This window comes from Dama dama, chromosome 20, assembly GCF_033118175.1.
Source record: "Dama dama isolate Ldn47 chromosome 20, ASM3311817v1, whole genome shotgun sequence".
Classification (NCBI taxonomy): Eukaryota; Metazoa; Chordata; class Mammalia; order Artiodactyla; family Cervidae; genus Dama; species Dama dama.
The window spans coordinates 20,782,835-20,803,523 of NC_083700.1; the positions used below are offsets into that span (position 1 = coordinate 20,782,835).

The 20,689-nt window shown below is 53.0% G+C and overlaps 1 protein-coding gene across 1 annotated transcript; it reads left to right on the forward strand.

Annotated features, from left to right (window-relative positions):
* On the forward strand, positions 1-13,206 carry SEMA6C (semaphorin 6C). Its single transcript, XM_061120865.1, has 19 exons — positions 1-249; positions 2,245-2,294; positions 4,002-4,173; positions 5,826-5,940; positions 6,231-6,294; positions 6,451-6,507; positions 6,867-6,968; positions 7,192-7,282; positions 7,481-7,600; positions 7,778-7,866; positions 8,164-8,381; positions 8,651-8,782; positions 9,042-9,194; positions 9,425-9,598; positions 9,870-10,016; positions 10,290-10,367; positions 10,494-10,549; positions 10,719-10,763; positions 11,648-13,206. The coding sequence occupies exons 3-19, from the start codon at positions 4,056-4,058 to the stop codon at positions 12,685-12,687; spliced, it is 2,799 nt and encodes a 932-aa protein (XP_060976848.1). The 5' UTR covers positions 1-249; positions 2,245-2,294; positions 4,002-4,055; the 3' UTR covers positions 12,688-13,206.
* The last annotated feature ends 7,483 nt before the right edge of the window (positions 13,207-20,689 follow it).

Consider the following 20,689-nt stretch of genomic DNA (forward strand, 5'->3'; position numbering starts at 1 on the left):
GGCTGGGGCCCGGCCCAGAGCTCCGGGCGGTCGCATTGTTTTCCTCCGCGGAACCGCGGCGGGAGTGGGGTTTGCGACTGGGACCCAGGACTCGCGCGACCTGACAGCGCCCGGGAGCCCAGATCCAAGCTCCATCCAATTCGGTCATTCACCACATCTCACTGGGGCCCCAGCCGATTGAGAACTCGGCGCGGTGCGCGGCCGCTGCTCGACCGCTGCGATCTCCCTCCCGTTGACCCGGATCTCGGAGCAAGTATCCCGGAGTAGGGCTGGGCTGCAGGGAGGCGGGGAGGATCGGGGCGCCGAAGGCCGGGGGTAAGCTTCGAAGTGCCAGAGCGACCCGGGAGGGCGTCAGCGCTCTGTCGTGCTTGGATGACGGAGAGGGTCAGCGGAGTTGGGGTGAACCGAGGGAAGAGGGGAGCCCCACTAGGGCACTGTGGGGCGCAAGGTCTGCGCGCCTCTTGTGACCTGGCTTCTCCGAGTCGCATCCCTTGCATTGAGGAGCGCGAAAGGCATTATTTGAGGCGCGCATCGTACAGAGGGTGGAAAACCTGGTCTCTTGCCTCACCAGCAGAGAGATTAAGGCTTCGAGACCCGTGGGGAAACGGACCCTAGCGTTTTCCCTGCAGGGATGGGAAGGAGAACGCGTCGTTCCAGACTTTGATGTTCCGGCTGCACCTCTGTCATTGTGCAAGCGGGAATCTTAGCACCTCCCAGCGGGGTTGACTTGATCATAGAGTCGGGAATGGGCCCCCGAGGAATATTAGTCCTAGAGCCCATAACCTTTCTTCACCCCACTCGCCCAGGGGCTTTGTTAGACCTTGGTCTCGCAAGGCGGAGAGCCCGGCTGACGATTGCATCTCCAGCCCGCGGACCCCGCTCTGCGCTGGCCGCAGGCCCGCCCTCCTCGGTTCCAAGCTTCTGGCCCTGTTTCCTTGGCCTCGGAGACCCGCCTCCGCTCCCAACCCCCGCTCCCATCCCTGTTCGATCTGCGCCTGCAGGCCCCTCCAGCCCCTCCTCCCGCTAACGTGGCTCTGGGACCCGGTCCCGGCCCAGACTCTACTACCCGCCCCTCTCCGAGCCCCAGATCCAGTGAGGGGGAGACACGTCGAGCCCCTGGCCTCGGGCCCACCTCAGGCGAGGCTCTAGACACCTGGATTATCCTCGTTCGGGGCTGGGAGGGAGAGGGGGTAGGTAGCAAGCCTGGGGCTGATAGCTAAGGGTGAGAGGAACTGTCTTGGAGAAGGGAAGGCGCCTGTTCCCTGAGGCTCCTTGGTGCGCCCCCCACCCCCCACCCCATCCTTAGAGGAACGTGGACTGAGGCCGGCGACCAGCCCGAAGGCTTCCTGCTATTGTCCCCAGCCGGGTCTCCCCTTCTCCATCCCCTCCCCAGCCCCCTGCTAGAATCTGGCTATGACCCTGGCCACTCCCCAGAGGTGGCTGCAGGGCCAGGAGGAGAGAGAAGGGCTGTTTCCTCTTCCCAGCAAGGGGAGAACCTAGGAGGGGGAGAAAGAGCTGGCCAGGCCTCCCCCATTTGCTCCAAATGTGGGGTGTGAAGCAGCTGGGATTGGTCCTGGCAGGATAAGCCTTTCCCGAAGCCAGGGGTTGCATGGGGGCAACTCAGATGCTGCTCACTAAAATCATCTATGGGAAGCCCTCTTAAAGACAGCATAGTTAAGTCTGGGGGGCCAGTGCAATGGCCAACCAAGTGTTTTCAGAGGCTGGACTAATCCAGTCTAAAGTGGAGGGTAGGGTGGAGAGAGGTTGGGTGGGAGGGAGGCAGGGCCTGCTCTGAGGGAAAGAAGGGGCTGGGGGTGCTTGGTATTAGAGCATTTTGCTTAGGGATGAAGAACATGCAAATGATATGCAAATTAGCCTCTATTGTCCCCAGCTAGGGTGCTTTTGCTCAGACAGCTGCTGGGTTCTGAAGGTTTTCATATGGGAGTGGTCAGCATGCCCTCCAAACTCTCCCAATCGCCCCTTTGCCCAAGACTGGTCCTGAAGTTCCAGGATTTTCTGGGTAGGGTCCAGCCCCAGTCCCTGCCCTTGCCCTCACAGCTCTAGGCATGAATGGCCAGCACCTTTGTAATCAAGCTCAATGTCAATGTGTCCCCCAGTTCCAGGGCAGCATCTCCCCTACCCTAGCCTCATTAGACTTCTCCTGATGTTCACATTTACTTTTAAGGGATGTGGTAAGGAGGTATAACTCAGTCTCTTCCCTCCTTCTGTCCCTTCTTCCATCAGGTCAGAGGTCTCCGATCCCCCTCAAGCCCCCACAGGAGTCACCACCCCAGGTAAAGAAAGGGCAATAGCCCTGAGGGCAGGGATGGAAGTAGGCATGGCCTGGGAGCAGAAGGGGGTCAGATCATTCTCCCCACTTGCCTGAGACTGAAGTTGTTTCCTGGGTGAAGATACCAGTTGCCCAGGGCAACTTGGGGGCGGGGCAGGAGGGGGAGGATAGGAGACAAGCTGTGTCCCTTTCTCTGCCCCTGGGAGCACCAACATCCGGAAACATGGTGGGGGGGTGGCAGAGGGAGGCTTGGCCTTTCAGCACCAGAGGGTCGTTAGCTAGCTGACTGCTCTGCCCCTGGGGAGGGGGTCATCATTAGGTGCTCCTACCCCTTCCTCTCCTCCAGCTCTCTTGGGATCCCATCTGACGTCAGCCTCCCCATCAGTGACGCTGGATTGGGGGTGGGGTACACTTGGGTCCTGGCTCCAAGGGTGGAGTTGTGGGGGAGATGGAATGGGGTAAGCCTGGAAGCCCAGGGTCTCTTCTTTGGGGGACATGGCAGGACAGGCAACTGAGGATTAGTGAAGGATAACTGTCTGTTCACGGAAAGGAGGGAATCTCACCCTTTCTGACCTGATTTCCTGGGCTTACTCAGCCCCTCACTTCAACTTCAAGGGAAGGCAGGAAGCTGGTGTTCACCTCCCACTGTGGGTTCCAGCCAGGGTCAGCTTGGCTGGGGAAGGCCGATGGAGGCTGATGGGTGGGAAGGAGGGCTGTCTTACAGTCACTTCCACCATATCTATCTTTTCCTGGACTTTGGGCTACAATCGCCTGCCTATCATTGAATTATTTATATTTTCATTCCAAGGCAGCCCAAAGAGGGAAGGAAGGGAGAGAGGGACATATTCAGCCATATCTCCTCACTAGTACAGCCCCTTCTATGACTGGCTTCTCACAGGGGGTGGGTCCACTCTTCTCCAAATTGAGCACATGCAAGGTTTCTTAGGAGTCGGCGAGGGAACAGGGGGCTAGGGAGGCTGGGAGGGGGCACAGTGGTCGGGCAGACAGCTGCAGCCAGAGCTAAATTTAGCCTCTGATCTGGCTTTGATGCAGATTCATTTTTGGCTAAGACAGCCCCCCTCCCCCGCCCCCCTCCCTACCCAGCTTCTCCCTAGCAATGGAAAGGGCCCTAGAAGCAGGAGCTTAGACCAGGGCAAAGACCCCTGGGCTGCTCCCCAACTCTGTTCCTCCTCAGCCCTAAACAAGATGATGGCTGCCTCTACCAAGGCACAGTGCCTAAACTGCTCCCAGGGTGCCATGGGGGTCTGTGAGGGAGAGGAGGCAGACATGGTATCCTCTTCCTCCCCCTGGTGCCAAGGAATCACTATTTATAATTTTAAGGCTTCAGGGTCTAATTATAGCTGAGACGAGGTTAGCAAGAGGGGGCCAGGAGGTGTCACCTACCGAATGTCCCAGGCCCAGTCAGGAGAGAGGAGGAAAGGCTGAGTGAGAAGGCTGGGGGGAGGGAGCGGGCGTATCCTGTCCTTACCTGGGGTCACACTGGCAGGCTTCACACCGGCCAGTTTGGGCCAGTTGGAGAGGGAAGGGCCTTGAGTGACAGTGACAGCCGGCTGGCACTGAGGCAGTGCCAGAGATAGGATCCCTTACCCTTCTCCACAGGGTCTTCTGGGGATAGACCTGGGAAGGAGCCCTCCTACTTCAAAGGTGGAGGAAGTTTGGCCCCTTCCCCCACTTCTGTCTTCTCTTTCAGGGCCAGCATATGGGTGAGGGGGCACCCCCTGGGGCCTGAGCTGCCCCACACAGAATGCCCCGTGCCCCCCACTTCATGACCTTGCTGCTACTGCTCTTGCTGCTCTCAACTCCCCACACCCAGGCTGCATTTCCCCAGGACCCTCTCCCTCTGCTGACCTCTGACCTGCAAGGTGAGTGTGGTACCCTGACCCTCTATATGCGCTCAGCACTCAGTCTTGGCAATTAGACACTGAGACCTTTTGTGTGAGTAGCAAGCTGAAGGAGGGCTCTCAGTCTCATGGAAGCTAAGAGTTGACAGGAAAGAGGAGCAGACAGCTGGAGTGGCACTGAGGCCAGTCACTTCTCATCCGCCAGCCGACTTTCTTCATTTCCAGGCAGCATTGTTCAGTGATAAAGAACATGGACTCTTGCTCAGACCAAACCTTAGCAGGTTCAAATTCCTGTTAAAGCTGCTCACTTTATGAGCAGTTACTTAACCTTCTTTGCCTCAGTCTCCTCATTGGCAAAATGAAGATAATAATGGTATTCTACCAGGAATTCCCTGGTGGTCTGGTGCTTTCACCACAGTGACCACAGGTTCAGTTCCTAGTTTGGGAACCAAGATCCCACGGGCCATGAGGCATGGCCCCCCCAAAAAAATATTTTACCTCATAGAGTTATTTAGGGACTAAATGAGGTAATACAGGTAAAGTGCTAAGAACACTGTCTGGCACAGAGTAAATGATGTATATGTGTTTGCTATTATTATTAGCTACAAAATGAAGGCTTGGGACTCATTCAGTGGTTCCCAACACCTCTCACCTCCCTTTCCACCACTTCATCACCACCACATCTGGGTCCGTCACGGTGGGACCTACCTAATGTCCCAGGCCTAGTCAGGAGAGAGGAGGAAAGGCTGAGTGAGAAGGCTGGGGGGAGGGAGCAGGCATATCCTGTCCTTACCTGGGGTCACACTGGCAGGCTTCACACCAGCCAGTGTGGGCCAGTTGGACAGGGAAGGGCCACTGTCCCACCGTGACAGACCTTTATCTATCTGCAGCTTCCTGTTATATATGTAGAATTTAGAGTAATTTTAAGGTTGAAGGAATGGCAGTTAGGTTATTGAGAGTAACTGTTGGGGGATAGATAAGAGTAGCAAACACTTCCATGTGCCAGGCACAGTTCTAATCATGGTACAGATGTTAAATCATCTCTCTCTCTCTGAACTCTGGGCTCCCTCTGAACACTGATGACTGGTTTCCATGATCAGGCCAGGTGGATGCTGGAGTTGGTCAGAGGAGGCAGAAAGCTTGGAGGATTGAAGTGGTCTGTGAAGAGCCTTGAGGGGAGGGTGCAAAAAGAGGGCTGGGAGAGATGGTGTGAGGAAATGGTCTACATGGGACAGCATACAATGTAGAATGAAAGGGAATCGCTAGCCCTAAGGCAGATCTAAGAACTGGGTTGGGCTCAGTTCTGAACTCAGACAGACCACGATCTGAATTGGGGTGCCTGCCACTCCCAAGCTAAATGAGCTCCGCAAATTTTTTATTGGCTTTAAGCCTCAGGTTCCTCATCTGTAAGATGGTACCAACCTACTTCATAGGGTTGTTGTCTGAAATGAGACAATGCAGCTCAAGTGCTAACACAGTGCTTGGCAGAGGTGAAGTGCTCAGAGTTAGCTGATATTGTGTTTATTAATAGCCTTATTAATCCTGTTATTAATACCTCCCAACTCATCTCGCATATCCACTATGTCCAGGGCTGGGTTTCCTCTGGTTGGAGAGGATGTTGAGGGAGTGTTGTATCCTGAGGGCATCAGCACCCACCCCTCTGTGCCTTCTAGGTATTTCTCCACTATCTTGGTTCCGGGGCCTGGAGGATGATGCTGTGGTTGCAGAACTTGGGCTGGACTTTCAGAGATTCCTGACCCTGAACCGGACCTTGCTAGTGGCTGCCAGGTAAACTGGCTGTGGCACCATTGTGGGGCTGCCATGCCTGTTCCCAGGCAGGCATGAGACCTGCATGGCCACTGCAACATTTTGCAGAGGACACATGCAGGTGTACAAGCCCCGGGGTTTGGACATGCTAGGACCCAGAACATAGTTGCCATGGTGTGGAGTCAGGGGGAGAAGACAGGGCTGGAGGTCTACACTGTCCCCGAGCAGCTGAACATGGACTAGGTAGGGACTCAGGAGTTCAAGTGGGGAACCGTGGCTTGGCTCTGATCCCTCCTTGCTTATCCCTTCAGGGATCACGTTTTCTCCTTTGATCTTCAAGCCCAAGAAGAAGGGGAGGGGCTCGTGCCCAACAAGGTAAGGGGCTGTGGGGGAGGAGGTTGAGGCATGGAGATGAGGCCGGAAAGGTCTAACGGGGATCCAGGGGGTGGGAAGAAGGCTCCAAAAGGGAACCATGATGTGCAGTGGGTCTAGGTTGCACCATGATTTTCCCTCTTCTACTTTTCCCTCCAGTATCTAACATGGAGGAGCCAAGACATGGAGAACTGTGCCGTGCGGGGCAAGCTGACGGTGAGGAGTGGGATGAAAATCTTGAGGGTAGGAGATGACTCAGCCTCCAGGCTCTGTCCAACTGACCCTCCACTGTACCCAAATCTCCACTACTTCTCTTATCTCAAGTCACAGAGGAAAATACACAGGAAAGGGAATTGATGATTTTTAGCTTCCTTTACACATCTCACACAAAAGAAGAGTGAGGCTCTGAAAGGCCAGAGAACTTGCCCAAGGCCCCAGGACTAGTAGTAAATAGCTTCTTTGAAACTTTACCCCCTATTGCTCTAACTGGCTCAAGGAGGATAACCCTACTTCCATGACCCCCTGTCCCACTCCCAGGGAGCCCTGTGGCTGACATAGAATTCTGGATTCTCTAGGATGAGTGCTACAACTACATTCGCGTTCTCGTGCCCTGGGACTCCCAGACGCTCCTTGCCTGTGGAACGAACTCATTCAGCCCCGTGTGCCGCAGCTATGGGGTACAAAGGCGAGGGTGGGGCATCATGATAGGAGTAGGAGGAGAACTCAAGCTGGGCAATCAGTTTGGTGGGGATGCACAAGCAGGGGTTGGGGGATGGAGTGCCCAGGGTGGAGGGTCCAGAAGAGGTGGGGCAAGGAGGCAAGGGGACATGAGGAAGTGGGTTATGGAGCCAGACTTGCAACACCCCAAGGGTTCCAAGAACCTGTTCCTTCTGCCTCCAGATAACTTCACTGCAGCAGGAGGGTGAGGAGCTGAGTGGGCAGGCTCGATGCCCCTTTGATGCCACCCAGTCCAATGTGGCCGTGTTTGCAGGTGTGCACCTGGGCATGTGAGAAGCAGGCATGTGGCTGCCATGTTAGCCCCTTTCCCAGTTTGGTCTTTCCTGCATGCTCCTGAATCAGGGGTAAGGTAGGGGCCAGCATCAGGCCAAGGTAGGGGTGTGGGAGGCCCAAGAAGAACCAACATACAGATCCCTGAGCCCCCCTGATGCCACCCTACCCACCCCTCCAGAGGGCAGCCTGTATTCAGCCACAGCTGCAGACTTCCAGGCCAGTGACGCTGTGGTTTACCGAAGCCTTGGACCTCAGCCCCCACTCCGCTCCGCCAAGTACGACTCCAAGTGGCTCCGAGGTCAGGGTGGGCCTAGGGGAGGGAGGCTGCTCTTGGGGAGGAGGTGCAGGGGGAGGGCTGCGGGGCAGGTGGTGGGAATTGTGTGCAGGTGTGCTAAGGGGAAAGGCGGCATGGGATCAGGAGATTCTGGACAGGTACAGATACTCTTCCATACCGTTCTTGCCACTCCCCACTCAGAGCCACACTTTGTCCACGCTTTGGAGCATGGAGACCATGTCTACTTCTTCTTCCGAGAAGTCTCTGTGGAGGATGCCCGGCTGGGGAGGGTAAGGAGGTGGGCACCGGGGGTGGTAGCTAGAGGGTTCTGCTGGATCCTAGGAGCCAGACATTCAGGGAAGAGCTCCTGGCTGGGCTCAGACCCCCACTGTGGAGCTGCCCTCAGGCCTCTGTCCCCTCATCCTGCTGTCCCTCACCTTGACCTGGACTGACCAACCACACCACATCCTTCCTTTGCTGTGCCCCTGACATTGGTCTCTTGGTACTCTAACCCCACCAAACCGCTCTCATTCTGCTGGCCTGGGGGCTCTCTCACTGATCTCCTTCCTCCCCGACTCTCCCGACAGGTGCAGTTCTCCCGTGTGGCCCGTGTGTGTAAGCGTGACATGGGTGGCTCACCTAGGGCCTTGGACCGCCATTGGACATCCTTCCTCAAGCTGCGGCTCAACTGCTCTGTCCCTGGAGACTCTACCTTCTATTTTGATGTCTTACAGGCCTTGACAGGGCCTGTGAACTTGTATGGTCGCTCTGCTCTCTTTGGGGTCTTCACCACCCAGACCAATAGGTTGGTACTAGACTAGTCAATGTAGCCCAGTCTGTCCCCTTCCCTCCATGCCTCCCAGCAACAAAGACCATCCCTCAGAGCCTACTGATGAGGGTGGTGAGGGGAAGCTCCATTTTCCTGTACTTTCTTGGCATGGCCCCCAGGGGCTGCCCCTCTCTCTCAGGCTCTCCCCTAAGATGGTATGTGAAGGGGGGCGGCCAAGTCTTACCTGGGATGCACTCTGCTGTCCCTTCTAACACCTAGCCCACATCGTTCTCTGGCTCCCTCAGCATTCCTGGCTCTGCGGTCTGCGCCTTCTACCTGGATGATATCGAGCGTGGGTTTGAGGGCAAGTTCAAGGAGCAGAGGAGTCTGGATGGGGCCTGGACCCCTGTGTCTGAGGACAGGGTCCCCTCCCCCAGGTACCCAGGATGGGGGGGGGGCTTTGGTGGAGACAGAAGCAAACAGTGTCTGCTCCCCAAATAGGTTATGAGAAGAGGGCAAGGTCTGGGGAGGAGGCTGTCATGGGTTGGCAGCAGGGAAGGGAAGCAGTAGTATGAATGTCTGTGTGCAGAGGGAACAAGGGGCCTCCCAGCCTTAGGGCAGGCTGCTGGGGCTTAGTTAGGCTCTGTGACCACCCGCTCCTTGCCCTAAGGCTGCCTCTTCCTATGTGTCCTCCAGGCCCGGATCCTGTGCAGGAGTAGGTGTAGCTGCATTGTTCCCCTCTTCTCGAGACCTCCCTGATGATGTCCTGACCTTCATCAAGGCTCACCCACTCCTGGACCCTGCTGTGCCACCTGCCACCCATCAGCCTCTGCTCACCCTCACCAGCAGGTATAGAGCTAAAAAATCCTGACCACTGCCATCCGCCCCTCACCCACTCTCTTTATCTGACCCTACAAGGTAAATCATATTAACAGGAGGAAGAACCTATGAAAGTGGGAGGGACAGAGCTAAGAAGGAAACCCTGGGCCGGGGGAAGGGCAGAGAAGGGGTATCCAGGTCCTTGAAACACTCAATCTTCCACTGGTCAGGCTATCCTGACCTGAGGCCTATTCCTCCAGGGCCCTGCTGACCCAGGTGGCTGTGGATGGCATGGCTGGTCCCTACAGTAACACTACAGTCCTGTTCCTTGGCTCCAATGATGGGACAGTGCTGAAGGTGCTGCCCCCAGGGGGGCAATCTGGGGGCTCTGAGCCCATTCTGTTGGAAGAGATCGATGCCTACAGCCCCTCCCGGTGAGCCCTTTGTCCAGCAGGCCCCCTGCAGAGCAGGGATGGGATGTGAGGTGGGAGATGGGGATATGGGGATGGGTGGGGACTCCGATATTGGAAGTTGTGGGGAAGAGAGAGGGACTTGGAGAGAAGATGACATTGTGTGGCATTGCAGGGTAGCCCCATGAGTTGTATTCAGTTGCTTGTATGCCTCCCCACCTTCTTTTCTTTACCTCACCCAGGGAAAAAGGAGCCTCACCTGCTCCATGTCTGACTCCTTCTGGCCTCACCTTAGGTGCAGTGGAAAGAGGGCAGCCCAAACAGCACGGCGGGTCATAGGGCTGGAGCTGGACACTGAAGGTCACAGGCTCTTTGTGGCTTTTTCTGGCTGCATCATCTACCTCCCTCTTAGTCGATGTGCCCGGCATGGGGCCTGTCGGAGGTGAGAGGGACTTGAGGCCAGGCTCCCTGGGCCTGCAGGCACAAAGGCATTGGGGGTGGCAGGGAAATGCAGGGGATGGTTGTGTGTGGTGGGATGTCCACAAGCAGCCTGCAGGTGGGCAGTCGCCAGGGATGGGACTAGGGATTGGTGTGGATAGGATGGGAGTATCAGGCTAGGAGCCTCCTGCAGGCCAGGGTGAGAGTCAAAGAGGCAGGGGAATGGACTGTGATTAGAGTGGAGGGTCCCAGCCTCATATGACTCAGTTTTCCCTAGGAGCTGTCTGGCTTCTCAGGACCCATACTGTGGATGGGACAGCTCCAGAGGCTGCGTGGATATCAGGGCACCTGGTGGGTAAGTAAGGGGCTCCTGGATCTCCTGAGGAGAAAGCTCCCCACTACTAAGAGAGGAGGCTGAGGGCTGGGCTGGGGGAGGGGACAAGAGGTATACCTGCACTGAGCCACCTCCATTTCCTCCTAGGATTGATGTGGATCCAACTGGTAACCAGGAATCCATGGAGCATGATGACTGCCAAGGTAAAAATGGCAAAGGCAGCTGTATCCATTGTTGAGTATGGCTCTGATGGCCATAGACACCATCCCAGGTGTGGGCTTTTGTCCTTCTCTCCTTCTGTGGCATGGTCATGCCCATCAGTTCCTCATGAAACCTACCCCCACCTTCACCCTTTCTTTCCTTATTTCATAGATGGAGCTACTGGAAGTCAGTCTGGTACAGGGGATTCCACTTATGGTGAGTTCTGTTGTCCCAACTTCACCATGCTCAGCCCATACTCACCCAAGTCCATGCCCCATGGCAGCAGCAGACCAGCACTCTGGACACTCTGAGAGAGTCTCAGAAAGGGTTAACATTCTAAATATCTAGCATATAGCTCAGTGCTTGGCCCATAATAGGATGCCTAATAGATAGTTTTTGAACAAAGAAATGAAAGAATGCCTTGCATAGTAAGCCCGTCCCCATTCCCAGAGGAAAATGAAGGCTGCAGCTCCGGACTTCTGGGTTCCAAAAGGGGTGGGGGAGCCGCTGCGGGTATCAGAGGTGAAGAACAGGAGTCTCACTGGCTCTGACCTGGTCTCTGTCATCAGTGCTTCAGAGTCCTGGCCCTTCCCCTGAGACCCCCAGTCCCCCCAGTGATGCCCACCCCCGGCCCCAGTCTTCCACTCTTGGAGCTCACAATCAGGGTAAGGGGGCTGGTTGGGAGGGATAGGAGTGAAGTGTGGAGCTGCCGATTCTTGAAGAATTCTAAGCCCCTCACTGATCCTTGTTTGGTGCCCACTAATAATGCCTGTTTGGAGCCTCCCCTTCCTTCCCCTCCCCAGAGCTGGCCCTCCCAGCCCCGCCTCCTTCAGCACGGGCAGAGTTTGGCAGTTGCTCTTGGCATGGCTACAGGGGCCGGAGCTGGGATGAGACTCCCCAGGCCCAGGCTCTAGCTTGTGTGTGAGCGGTGGTTGGGTGGCCTGTGTGTGTTGAGGGGTCAGGGGAGGAGACTCCTGAAGCGGGTCAAGGCTGTGTCAGAGTGAAAGCAGAGCAGTAGTCGGAGACAGGGACACTGCGGAGCTTGTCTTCCCGCGGGCCTACCTTCGCTGAGCCTCCCTCTCCTCCCTCTCGGTTGGCAGGCGTGCGCCGCGACCTCCCGCCAGCCTCAGCCTCCCGCTCAGTCCCCATCCCACTCCTCCTGGCCTGTGTGGCCGCGGCCTTCGCCCTGGGCGCCTCGGTCTCTGGCCTCCTGGTCTGCTGCGCCTGTCGCCGAGCTCACCGACGTCGGAGCAAGGATATCGAGTCCGCCGGGATCCCACGTCCTCTCTCCCTACGCAGCTTGGCCCGGCTGCATGGGGCGGGTCCAGAGCCGCCGCCGCCGTCCAAGGACGGAGACGGGGCACAGACGCCGCAGCTCTACACCACCTTCCTGCCTCCTCCCGAGGGCGTACCCCCGCCGGAGCTGGCCTGCCTGCCCACCCCGGAGTCCACGCCAGAGCTGCCGGTCAAGCACCTCCGCCACGCCGGGGGTCCCTGGGAGTGGAACCAGAACGGGAACAACGCCAAGGAGGGCCGGAGCCGCGCCCGGGGCGGGAACGCGGCGGGTGGTCCCGCGCCGCGCGTGCTGGTGAAGCCGCCGCCGCCTGGCTGTCCTGGGCAGGCCGTGGAAGTCACCACCCTGGAAGAACTATTGCGCTACCTGCACGGCCCGCAGGCGCCCATGAAGGAGGCCGAGCCCCCGGCCGCCGCCCCTTTCACCTCGCGGCCGCTGCCGCCCGAGCCCGCCCTCACCCTCTTTGCCGGCCCCAGCCTGCTGCCCCGGGACTGTGCCCCGCCTCGGAGGCTGGACGTGCCCCCGGAGGGCAAGTGCCCGGCCCCCGCCGCCCGGCCTGCGCTCTCCGCCCCAGCTCCCCGGCTCGGGGTGGGCGGCAGCCGGAAGTTGCCCTTCTCCTCTCACCGTACACCCCCTGCGCTGCTCACCCGAGTCCCCTCGGGAGGCCCCTCCAGGTACTCAGGGGGTGCCGGGAGACACCTCCTGTACCTGGGTCGGCCTGAGGGGCACCGGGGCCGCGCCCTGAAGAGGGTGGATGTCGAGAAGCCCCAGGGGCCCCTGAAGCCTCCCTTCGTCGGGCCCTCCTCGCAGGCGGCCGTCCCTAACGGCAGCCATTTTAACTTTTGAAGGGAGTCGCTCCAAGGCCTCAAAAAGGGCCCTCGAGGCCCATGCCCTCAGAGGCCGTGAGCGTGGACGCGTCTCCAAGGACAGATGACTTCCCTCTCTGTTCCACACCTCCAGCCTTCCTGGACTCTGAGAGTCTCCCGGGGTCCCTGCCCGCCTCGGGTTTATTTATTGACTGCCGACTGTCTTTTCCCCCTGTCCTCGAGAGAGGAGTGGGAGGTGAGAAGCTCGCCCCCTCAGTGAGCCAGCTTTTCGGGGGTAACTGGCACACTCCCACTCCCCCTCTCCCTCAGCCAAGCTGCCTTAACTCGCCCCTCCGGGCCTCCACAGACTGGGCCCCGGGCGGGCCGCACGGCGGACGGCCGGGGCTGAGCCACTCGCGTTATGTACAGAGTCCTCGGGCCTCCTGGGACGTGCCTCCTCCTACTATGTAGGAGCCTCCGCTTCCCAATACAGCTGTGTCCCCGAGCCGCTGCCTGACTTTACTCGCGGAGCGGGCGGGGCGGGGCGGGGCGGGAACGGGTCGGCTACTCTGAGCATCTTGGCTCCAGAATTTCTGCCTTCAACTTGCCCTTGACTCTCTCCCGAGTAATTGGGATGGCTGCGGTCCCACCGGGGTTAATCAGGAAAGGTTTCCTGAAGGAGACAAGCGAAGAAATGGTGCGTGGAGATGAACCAGGGCCCAGGAGACCCCGGGTAGAATTTAGGTGGGGTTAGGGAGGGTACTCCAAGCCCGTTTCTGGATCGAGGTAAGAGGCACTTTTCCGTAGAATGCTCGACAGGGCGGGAGGAGGGTATTTGGGGCGAAATAAAATGAAGCTGCAGTGTAAGTGATTGAAGTTTCGCATCAGGAAATCTTGTCAAAAGAGAATTTCGCTGGAAGAACGTGGGTCGCAAGAGAAGAAGGCTACACACACACACACACAAAACCAGCAGAGGCTTCACTCCTGGAGGAGTCAGGGGTTTGCCCCAACAGTTCCCTAAGGAGCAGTTACCCTTCGCAGAGCCAGAGGGGCGCCGAGAAGCGTGATTCTTTGCACGCATGCGTATCCTCCCCTAGCGAATGCCCCTGCAGCACTCCAACCCCTCGTGCCGAAGATCAGCTAGCGTGTGTAGTGAGGTTCCTCTGGCCGGGGCTGGCTGTAGATACCTGTCCGTTACTCCCGGGGACCAATGAGAGGGATGAACAGGATCTGCCCCGCCCACTACCTAGAGCTAAGGACACTTAAGGCCCTGAGCAGGCGGTGGCAGCTTTTGCGGATTTACAAGTCTGGGTTTTTACCGGCGCGTGGTTGGAGTATCCCACAGGGTTGGAGTCCTAGACTTGCCTGTCGCCGGCGCCGCCTAGAGGCCAGTTCACGCCTTGCAGCTAAGGAAATCTGCCCGGGCGCTCTCCGGTTCTTTGCCTAAAAGGCTTGGGCAGCAATCCGCTGGAACAGTTTGTTGAAGAACCGTGAGATGGTTTCTAGCTCTGCCCTTTACTCCTTGTTATCCTGCCGATTCAAAGATCCACCCTTAGCCTTAGCCTGAAAACTGGGGTTGAGAGGCTCAAGTACGATAATGTATGAGAAAACTCTAAAGGAGAAAACATTGGTATCTTGTGATGATTTGTGAAAAAGTGAAAGTGAAGTTGCTCAGTCGTGTCCGATTCTTTGCGATCCCATGAACTGTAAGCCTACCAGGCTCCTCCATCCATGGGATTCTCCAGGCAAGAACACTGGAGTGGGTTGCCATTTCCTTCTCCAGGGGATCTTCCTGACCTGGGGATTGAACCCCGGTCTCCCGCATTGTAGGCAGACGCTTTACCGCCTGAGCCCTCCAAAGTCACACTTAGGCTATTATTCCTATCTTTGCGGCCTGCTTCTACTCAGCAATCTGTTTCCCTTGGTATCCTTACAAACTTCACTTATAGATTTTTCCCCTCAAGGTTTTTAAATGCTCTCTGAAACTTCTCACACCTTGGTTAGCTAGTTTCACCAAATTCGGCTGTCCTCCAGAATCTACCCTCTTTCTCCTTGAAGCTTGTTTACACCAGCTTGGAGAGGTCCTTTAGATCTCTCTTTTTTTTTTTTTTTTTTTTTCCTCACTGGATGCCTTACTTAAACCAAGATACTTTGAAATCATTGCTAGTTTCTAGATAGCAGAGGAGAGCAAGGAAGGAGTAAAGAAGCTTTTCAGTCACCTGACTTCATTATCCCTTTCAAACCAAGCCAGGACAAAGAAAAATTCTAAGACTGCAAACTTTCATAGCCCTCTGAGGGCAAATTCGCACAAATTCTTCAGTTCAGCCCTGAAGGTGGTCACAAAGAAAGGGGTAAAATACCCTCAGGTTTCAATGTAGACCCCAAAGAAAAGTATAATAGAATTTTAATCTTGTGACTCTGTAGGCAGCTGCAATTTACAGGTTAAAGTTTCAGTTTAATTGTGAAGGGTTTTCATTTATTAGTATTTCTAAAGGATGGCAACTTCTCTAGTCAAGAGTACCCAAGCTGGACTCTGAGAACTTTCTCAGGGCTTGGGAAAGCAACTATGTTGCAGTGAGAGCAAACAGTCCTTGGACTCTGCCCACTTAATAGTCTTGTGGGTGACCTTGGCAATTTGACTAACCTCTCTGCACCTCAACTTCTTTTGTAAAGTATGGAAAGAAATATGCCAACAGGGGTTTATAAAGCATTATATAAATATATATTCATTGATATATATAAATATATAGGTTTAAATTAAATGCTTTGTGGGAAATAGTTCAGTTCAGTTCAGTTGCTCAGTCGTGTCTGACTCTTTGTGACCCCATGAATCGCAGCACGCCAGGCCTCCCTGTCCATCACCAACTCCCGGAGTCTACCCAAACCCATGTCCATCAAGTCGGTGATGCCATCCAGTCATCTCATCCTTTGTCGTCCTCTTCTCCTCCTGCCCCTAATCCCTCCCAGCATCAGGGTCTTTTCCAATGAGTCAACTCTTCGCATGAGGTAGCCGAAGTATTGGAGTTTCAGCTTCAGCATCAGTCCTTCTAATGAACACCTAGGACTGATCTCCTTTAGGATGGACTGGTTGGATCTCCTTGCAGTCCAAGGGACTCTCAAGAGTCTTCTCCAACACCACAGTTCAAAAGCATCAATTCTTTGGCACTCAGCTTTCTTCACAGTCCAACTCTCACATCCATACATGACCACTGGAAAAACCATAGCCTTGACTAGACAGACCTTTGTTGGCAAAGTAATGTCTCTGCTTTTTAATATGCTATCTAGGTTGGTCATAACTTTCCTTCCAAGGAGTAAGTGTCTTTTAATTTCAGGGCTGCAGTCACCATCTGCAGTGATTTTGGAGCCCAAAAAAATAAAGTCAGCCACTGTTTCCACTGTTTCCTCATCTATTTCCCATGAAGTGATGGGACCAGATGCCATGATCTTAGTTTTCTGAAATAGTTACTTATCCCAAATAGACTACTATCAAGAATGTAATTCATTAGCACATGTGAAAAACCTCATCCTGACAGAGTAGTGAATAATAAGTTAAGGGATGAATTGAAAGAAATTATCACTGACAACATAGGGATAAACATGATCCTAAATGAGAAATCTGCTGATAGTCTTTTTTTTTTTTTTTTAATTAGGATATTAGCTCAAACTTTGTCTTCAGAAAAAAACAAAATGTGCTAACAGAAGGATAAAGTTATCATCCTGAGGGATTTCTAAGCTGATTTCTCAGAGGCATTCTGGGAGGTTAAGAAACCAGGGCCCCAGCAGGCAGAGTCCATCAGCTTGTGTAAAGCTTTGGGGACCTGAAACACAGAAGGTTCCACAGTCACAAAGCTTGAAAAGCTGTTCAGCATCTTTTGTAGCTAAGTCACAGGGGCCTGAGCTATTATTATCTCTCAGATTCATGTCTCCTTGATACCACTACCCTACCCTTGGGAATCGCACAGGTATGAGTCACGCTCTGTTACTTAAGCCAGTAGTTGACCCTTTAGAACTGTTGACTCATAAGAATTTAAGGTTACATGTATGAGAGTAAGATGGAAGTATATGGATAAAATATGAAATTTATTAATACACCAAGTATATTAAGGTCCCAACAGAAAATAATTCACATGCTCAAAATAATCAAGGGCTACTTTTTTTTTCTTTTTTTGAAGAGCTAACTTTTAAAATTGTTGGCAAGGGATAGGTTAGTAACTTGAGGCTAGTAACAGCCTTACACCTGAAAGGACAAAGGGAGGTAGTGGTTACTGAGGCTTTGCGAGATAGCATTGCGAGGAGCAGTGGCCTTTAATCAAAGGAGTGGGGCCCAGGCGACCCCAACGGAGGGAAACTGGGAAATCAATACACTGATTTCAGTCATTTTTCTCCATCCTGTCTTCTGCCCAGAACTTCCTATTGACTGAATCCAACTGGAAGCCAAAGTGCAGGGAACCCATTGATGAAATTCATGCAGGTTAGCTTCCCAGGGGGCATCCCAGGTGGCGCTAGTGGTAAAGAACCTGCCTGCCAATGCAGGATTCGTTCCCTGGGTTGGGAAGATCCCCTGGAGGAGGGCATGGCAATCCACTCCAGTATTCTTGCCTGGAGAATCCCATGGACAGAAGAGCCCTGGTGGGCTATAGTCCACATGGTAGCAAAGAGTTGGACACGACTGAAACGGCTTCACACACACAGCCTCCTAAGATACAGGAAGAAGGAGAGTGATCTGAAGGAAATATAAAAATATCCAGCATACCTAGATATGAAGACCCATCCATCTCCCACAAGAAGGGTTATCTTTAACTCTCCCCGCTTAAGCGTTGCTGACCAGCAACTTTATGAAGATGCCTCCTAAGTTAGTTTAGAAGCAAATTTTACTTAGGATATTTTGCAGGAAAGGCTGCTTGGAGAAGTTACTTCTCCCCAGTTTCTTTTCCTTTTTTAAAAAATTAATCATTTTATTTTTGGTTGCACTGAGTCTTCGTTGCTCCGTGTGGGCTGTCTCCAGTTTCAGTGAGTGCGGGCTGCTCTGTCTCAGCACACAGGCTGTCCCTGCAGCGGCTTCTGCTGCGGAGCTCAGGCTCTAGGCATACGGGCTCAGTGGCTGCTTGTGCCTAATTGTTCCGAGGCATGTGTAATCTCCCCAGACCAGGGATTCAATCCGTGTTCCCTGCATTGGCAGGCAGACTCTTATCCACTGTACCACCAGGGAAATCCACTTCTCCCATTTCTTAACTACAATTTGGGATAAGTTAAGTTGCCCAAAGTTAAGTGGGATGGTATTGTGACTAACGTACAAACTATAGGGGAAAAAAAAAACAACACTAATAACTGTGTAGAAATAGGAGCTTCAGAAAGAAAAAAAAAAATATCTTTTAAGCTGAGAGACTTGGGGCAGAGTCACAGCCTATTTTTTAGTATCTATAATCTATATACTGAAGATAATACATACCTTGCAAGATAGGTATGCTTGTGTATACACAAAATACCTAGCTCATTGATGGACATATGGCAAAAGCTAAAAGCATGTTACTAGTTATGATATTGGCTTCTCTCTCAAATACCATTTTATTTTACAATAAGAACTTTCTTAAACTTTAGGACTGATTATGGGAGCAGAGTACAGCCCCATACCTGGCTTTTATTTATTCTGGCTGTACTGGGTCTTCTTTCCTGGGACCGGGCTTTCTCTAGTTGTGGTGAGTGAGGCCTCCTTTTTGTTGTGGTGTGCAGGCTTCTCATTGCAGTGGCTTCTCTTGTTACGGAGCATGGGCACTAGGCACCCAAGCTGCAGTAGTTGCAGCACACAGGCTCAGTAGTTACAGCTCGTGGACTAAGTTGTCGCGCACAGGCTTAGTTGCTCTGAGGCATGTGGGATCTTCCTGAACCAGGGATCAAACCCGTGTCCTGTGCATTCGCAGGCAGATTCTTAAGCACGGGACCATCAGGGTAGTCCCCTTCTACAGTCTTAACTTACTGTTAGCTATCAGACATCTTGTGTAAACCCTAAGTAGGTGTAATTATCACGAGGCTGCTCACACTTCAGCCTTCTCTTGTGTTTTCTACCTACTGATCTTGGAGTTGAGGGCTCACTTTTACAGAGAGATTCAACAACACTTTCAGTTCTTTGCTTTTCAAAGCTTTTTAAATTTCTGTTTTTCTTTTAGCACCGCAAAGACCATATATCCATTTATGAGGTACCTGCCAGATGTACCTTATAGTTAATATGTACACAGTATTATTTACCAAAAAGCAATTATCCACATGCAGCCTAATACATGGTAAGTGTTCAGTTTCCTAAATACAGACTTTGAGAGCTTACCTGGAGATTCTAATGTTGAATACTGATACTGAAATGTCCTTGATTTTGGTATTACCCTCCTTTTTTTAAGAAAGACATCTTTACTGCCAATGGAGCAGCTTTTGAGAACACCATACACTGGTAGCTCAGCTCGTAAAGAATCCACCTGCAATGTAGGAGACCCCGGTTCAATTCCTGGGTCAAGAAGATCCCCTGGAGAAGGGATAGGTTACCCACTCCAGTATTCTTGGCTTTCCCTGGTGACTCAGCTGGTAAAGAACCTGCCTGCAATGTGAGAGACCTGGGTTCGATCCCTGGGTTGGGAAGATCCCCTGGAGAAGGGAAAGGCTACCCACTCCAGTATTCTGGCCTGGAGAATTCCATGGACTATATAGTCCACAGGGTCGCAAAGAATCAGATATGACTGAGCGACTTTCACATACACTTGATGGGGACACCTTGGTAGCCAGCCAGACAGATCCCTTCAAGCCTGGCTATCAGTGGGGATTGTACCACAACCAGACTGGTCTTCATATTTACTTAGTAAATGTGTGCTGAATTGGACTGAGACAACAACAAGCACCTTATGAACCAAGAGTAGCTTAGAAGTTAGCAGAGCAAATCAACTGTCCCAGCCTCCCTGGGCCTTATGTCCACCCACCCCCTCCCTGAATATCTTGGCATTGACTTTACTCCCACACAAGACACAGAATCATTTCCTTCAGCTACTCTTCTCCTCTCTTGGTCGTTTGCTTTTAGGGATGGGAGTCATCAAGGAGGGAAGAAGATATAAATTTATAAGCCAGTCAGAATCTCTCTCCACTCTCACTTTTGTTCTTGCTGCAACTTGCTCTGCCTGTTAAGACCATCAACTAGTAGCTAGATAAGGAAAAGGTAGAGTGTGAATGGGTAGAAGAGACCTCAACAGGGGAAAGAAGACACAGTGCTCCCCCTCAAAAAAAAAAAAAAAAACCACCACCCTCCCACTGTTCCACTCTCATTAGTTCAGTTGGACAGGGAAAACTTGCTCTTAAGGTTTATCTGGGACCAGGGAATAGATATAATTTTTGCTCAGGAGATGGAAAAAATTTCAGTGACACTTGAAATGGTAAGACTTTGACATTTTATTAAGAAATATCTTTTTATTTTAAATGATAGTACAAAAATTGTATATATAATATAGATTTGTATAGGTGTACATACACATAAATGCTCACACACACACATGAACTTGCTCATCAGATTCAAACCCTATTTTATTAAAATCCTAAATAAGAGAAGTAGATTTGTTTTCCTAAAATGTACTGTACATAAAGCTGTCAGACAACTTGTAAAACTGAAGCTGTTTTGAGAAGCTAAGCACCCCACCTACCCTTTCTCTGGCCTAACACAAGTGGCCTTGGCAGAAGGACAGTACACAAGGCAAAGCCAGAGAAGGGAGCTGTTATTATTACTGCTGATAAAACAAGATGCCTGAAACCAATGAGGAAGCACAGGATATAGAGCATGACCTAGATTAATTCTCAGAATTAAGAATAAACCACTTAATAAACAGAAAATATGTGGTGGGGAAGGCAGGGAATAGAAAGAGGAAAGACAAGGCCCATAGATTAGAAATGACCTACTAATTAAGTTCCAGTGCCTGGGAAAGACTCAATGAGATAAGAACAATGGGGTCACAGAAGCAGAAGTAGTTAGAGGGGAAGGGGAGGAGAGAGAGACAGGGAATCACAATTTCCTGCCA

Bases quoted from the DNA above. Each gene is read 5' to 3' on its own strand.
- SEMA6C (XM_061120865.1), top strand. From the start codon at position 4,056: ATGCCCCGTGCCCCCCACTTCATGACCTTGCTGCTACTGCTCTTGCTG. The intron at 5,941-6,230 runs GTAAACTGGCTG...TTATCCCTTCAG, and splicing joins ACCTTGCTAGTGGCTGCCAG to GGATCACGTTTTCTCCTTTG. The intron at 10,017-10,289 runs GTGAGAGGGACT...AGTTTTCCCTAG, and splicing joins CGGCATGGGGCCTGTCGGAG to GAGCTGTCTGGCTTCTCAGG.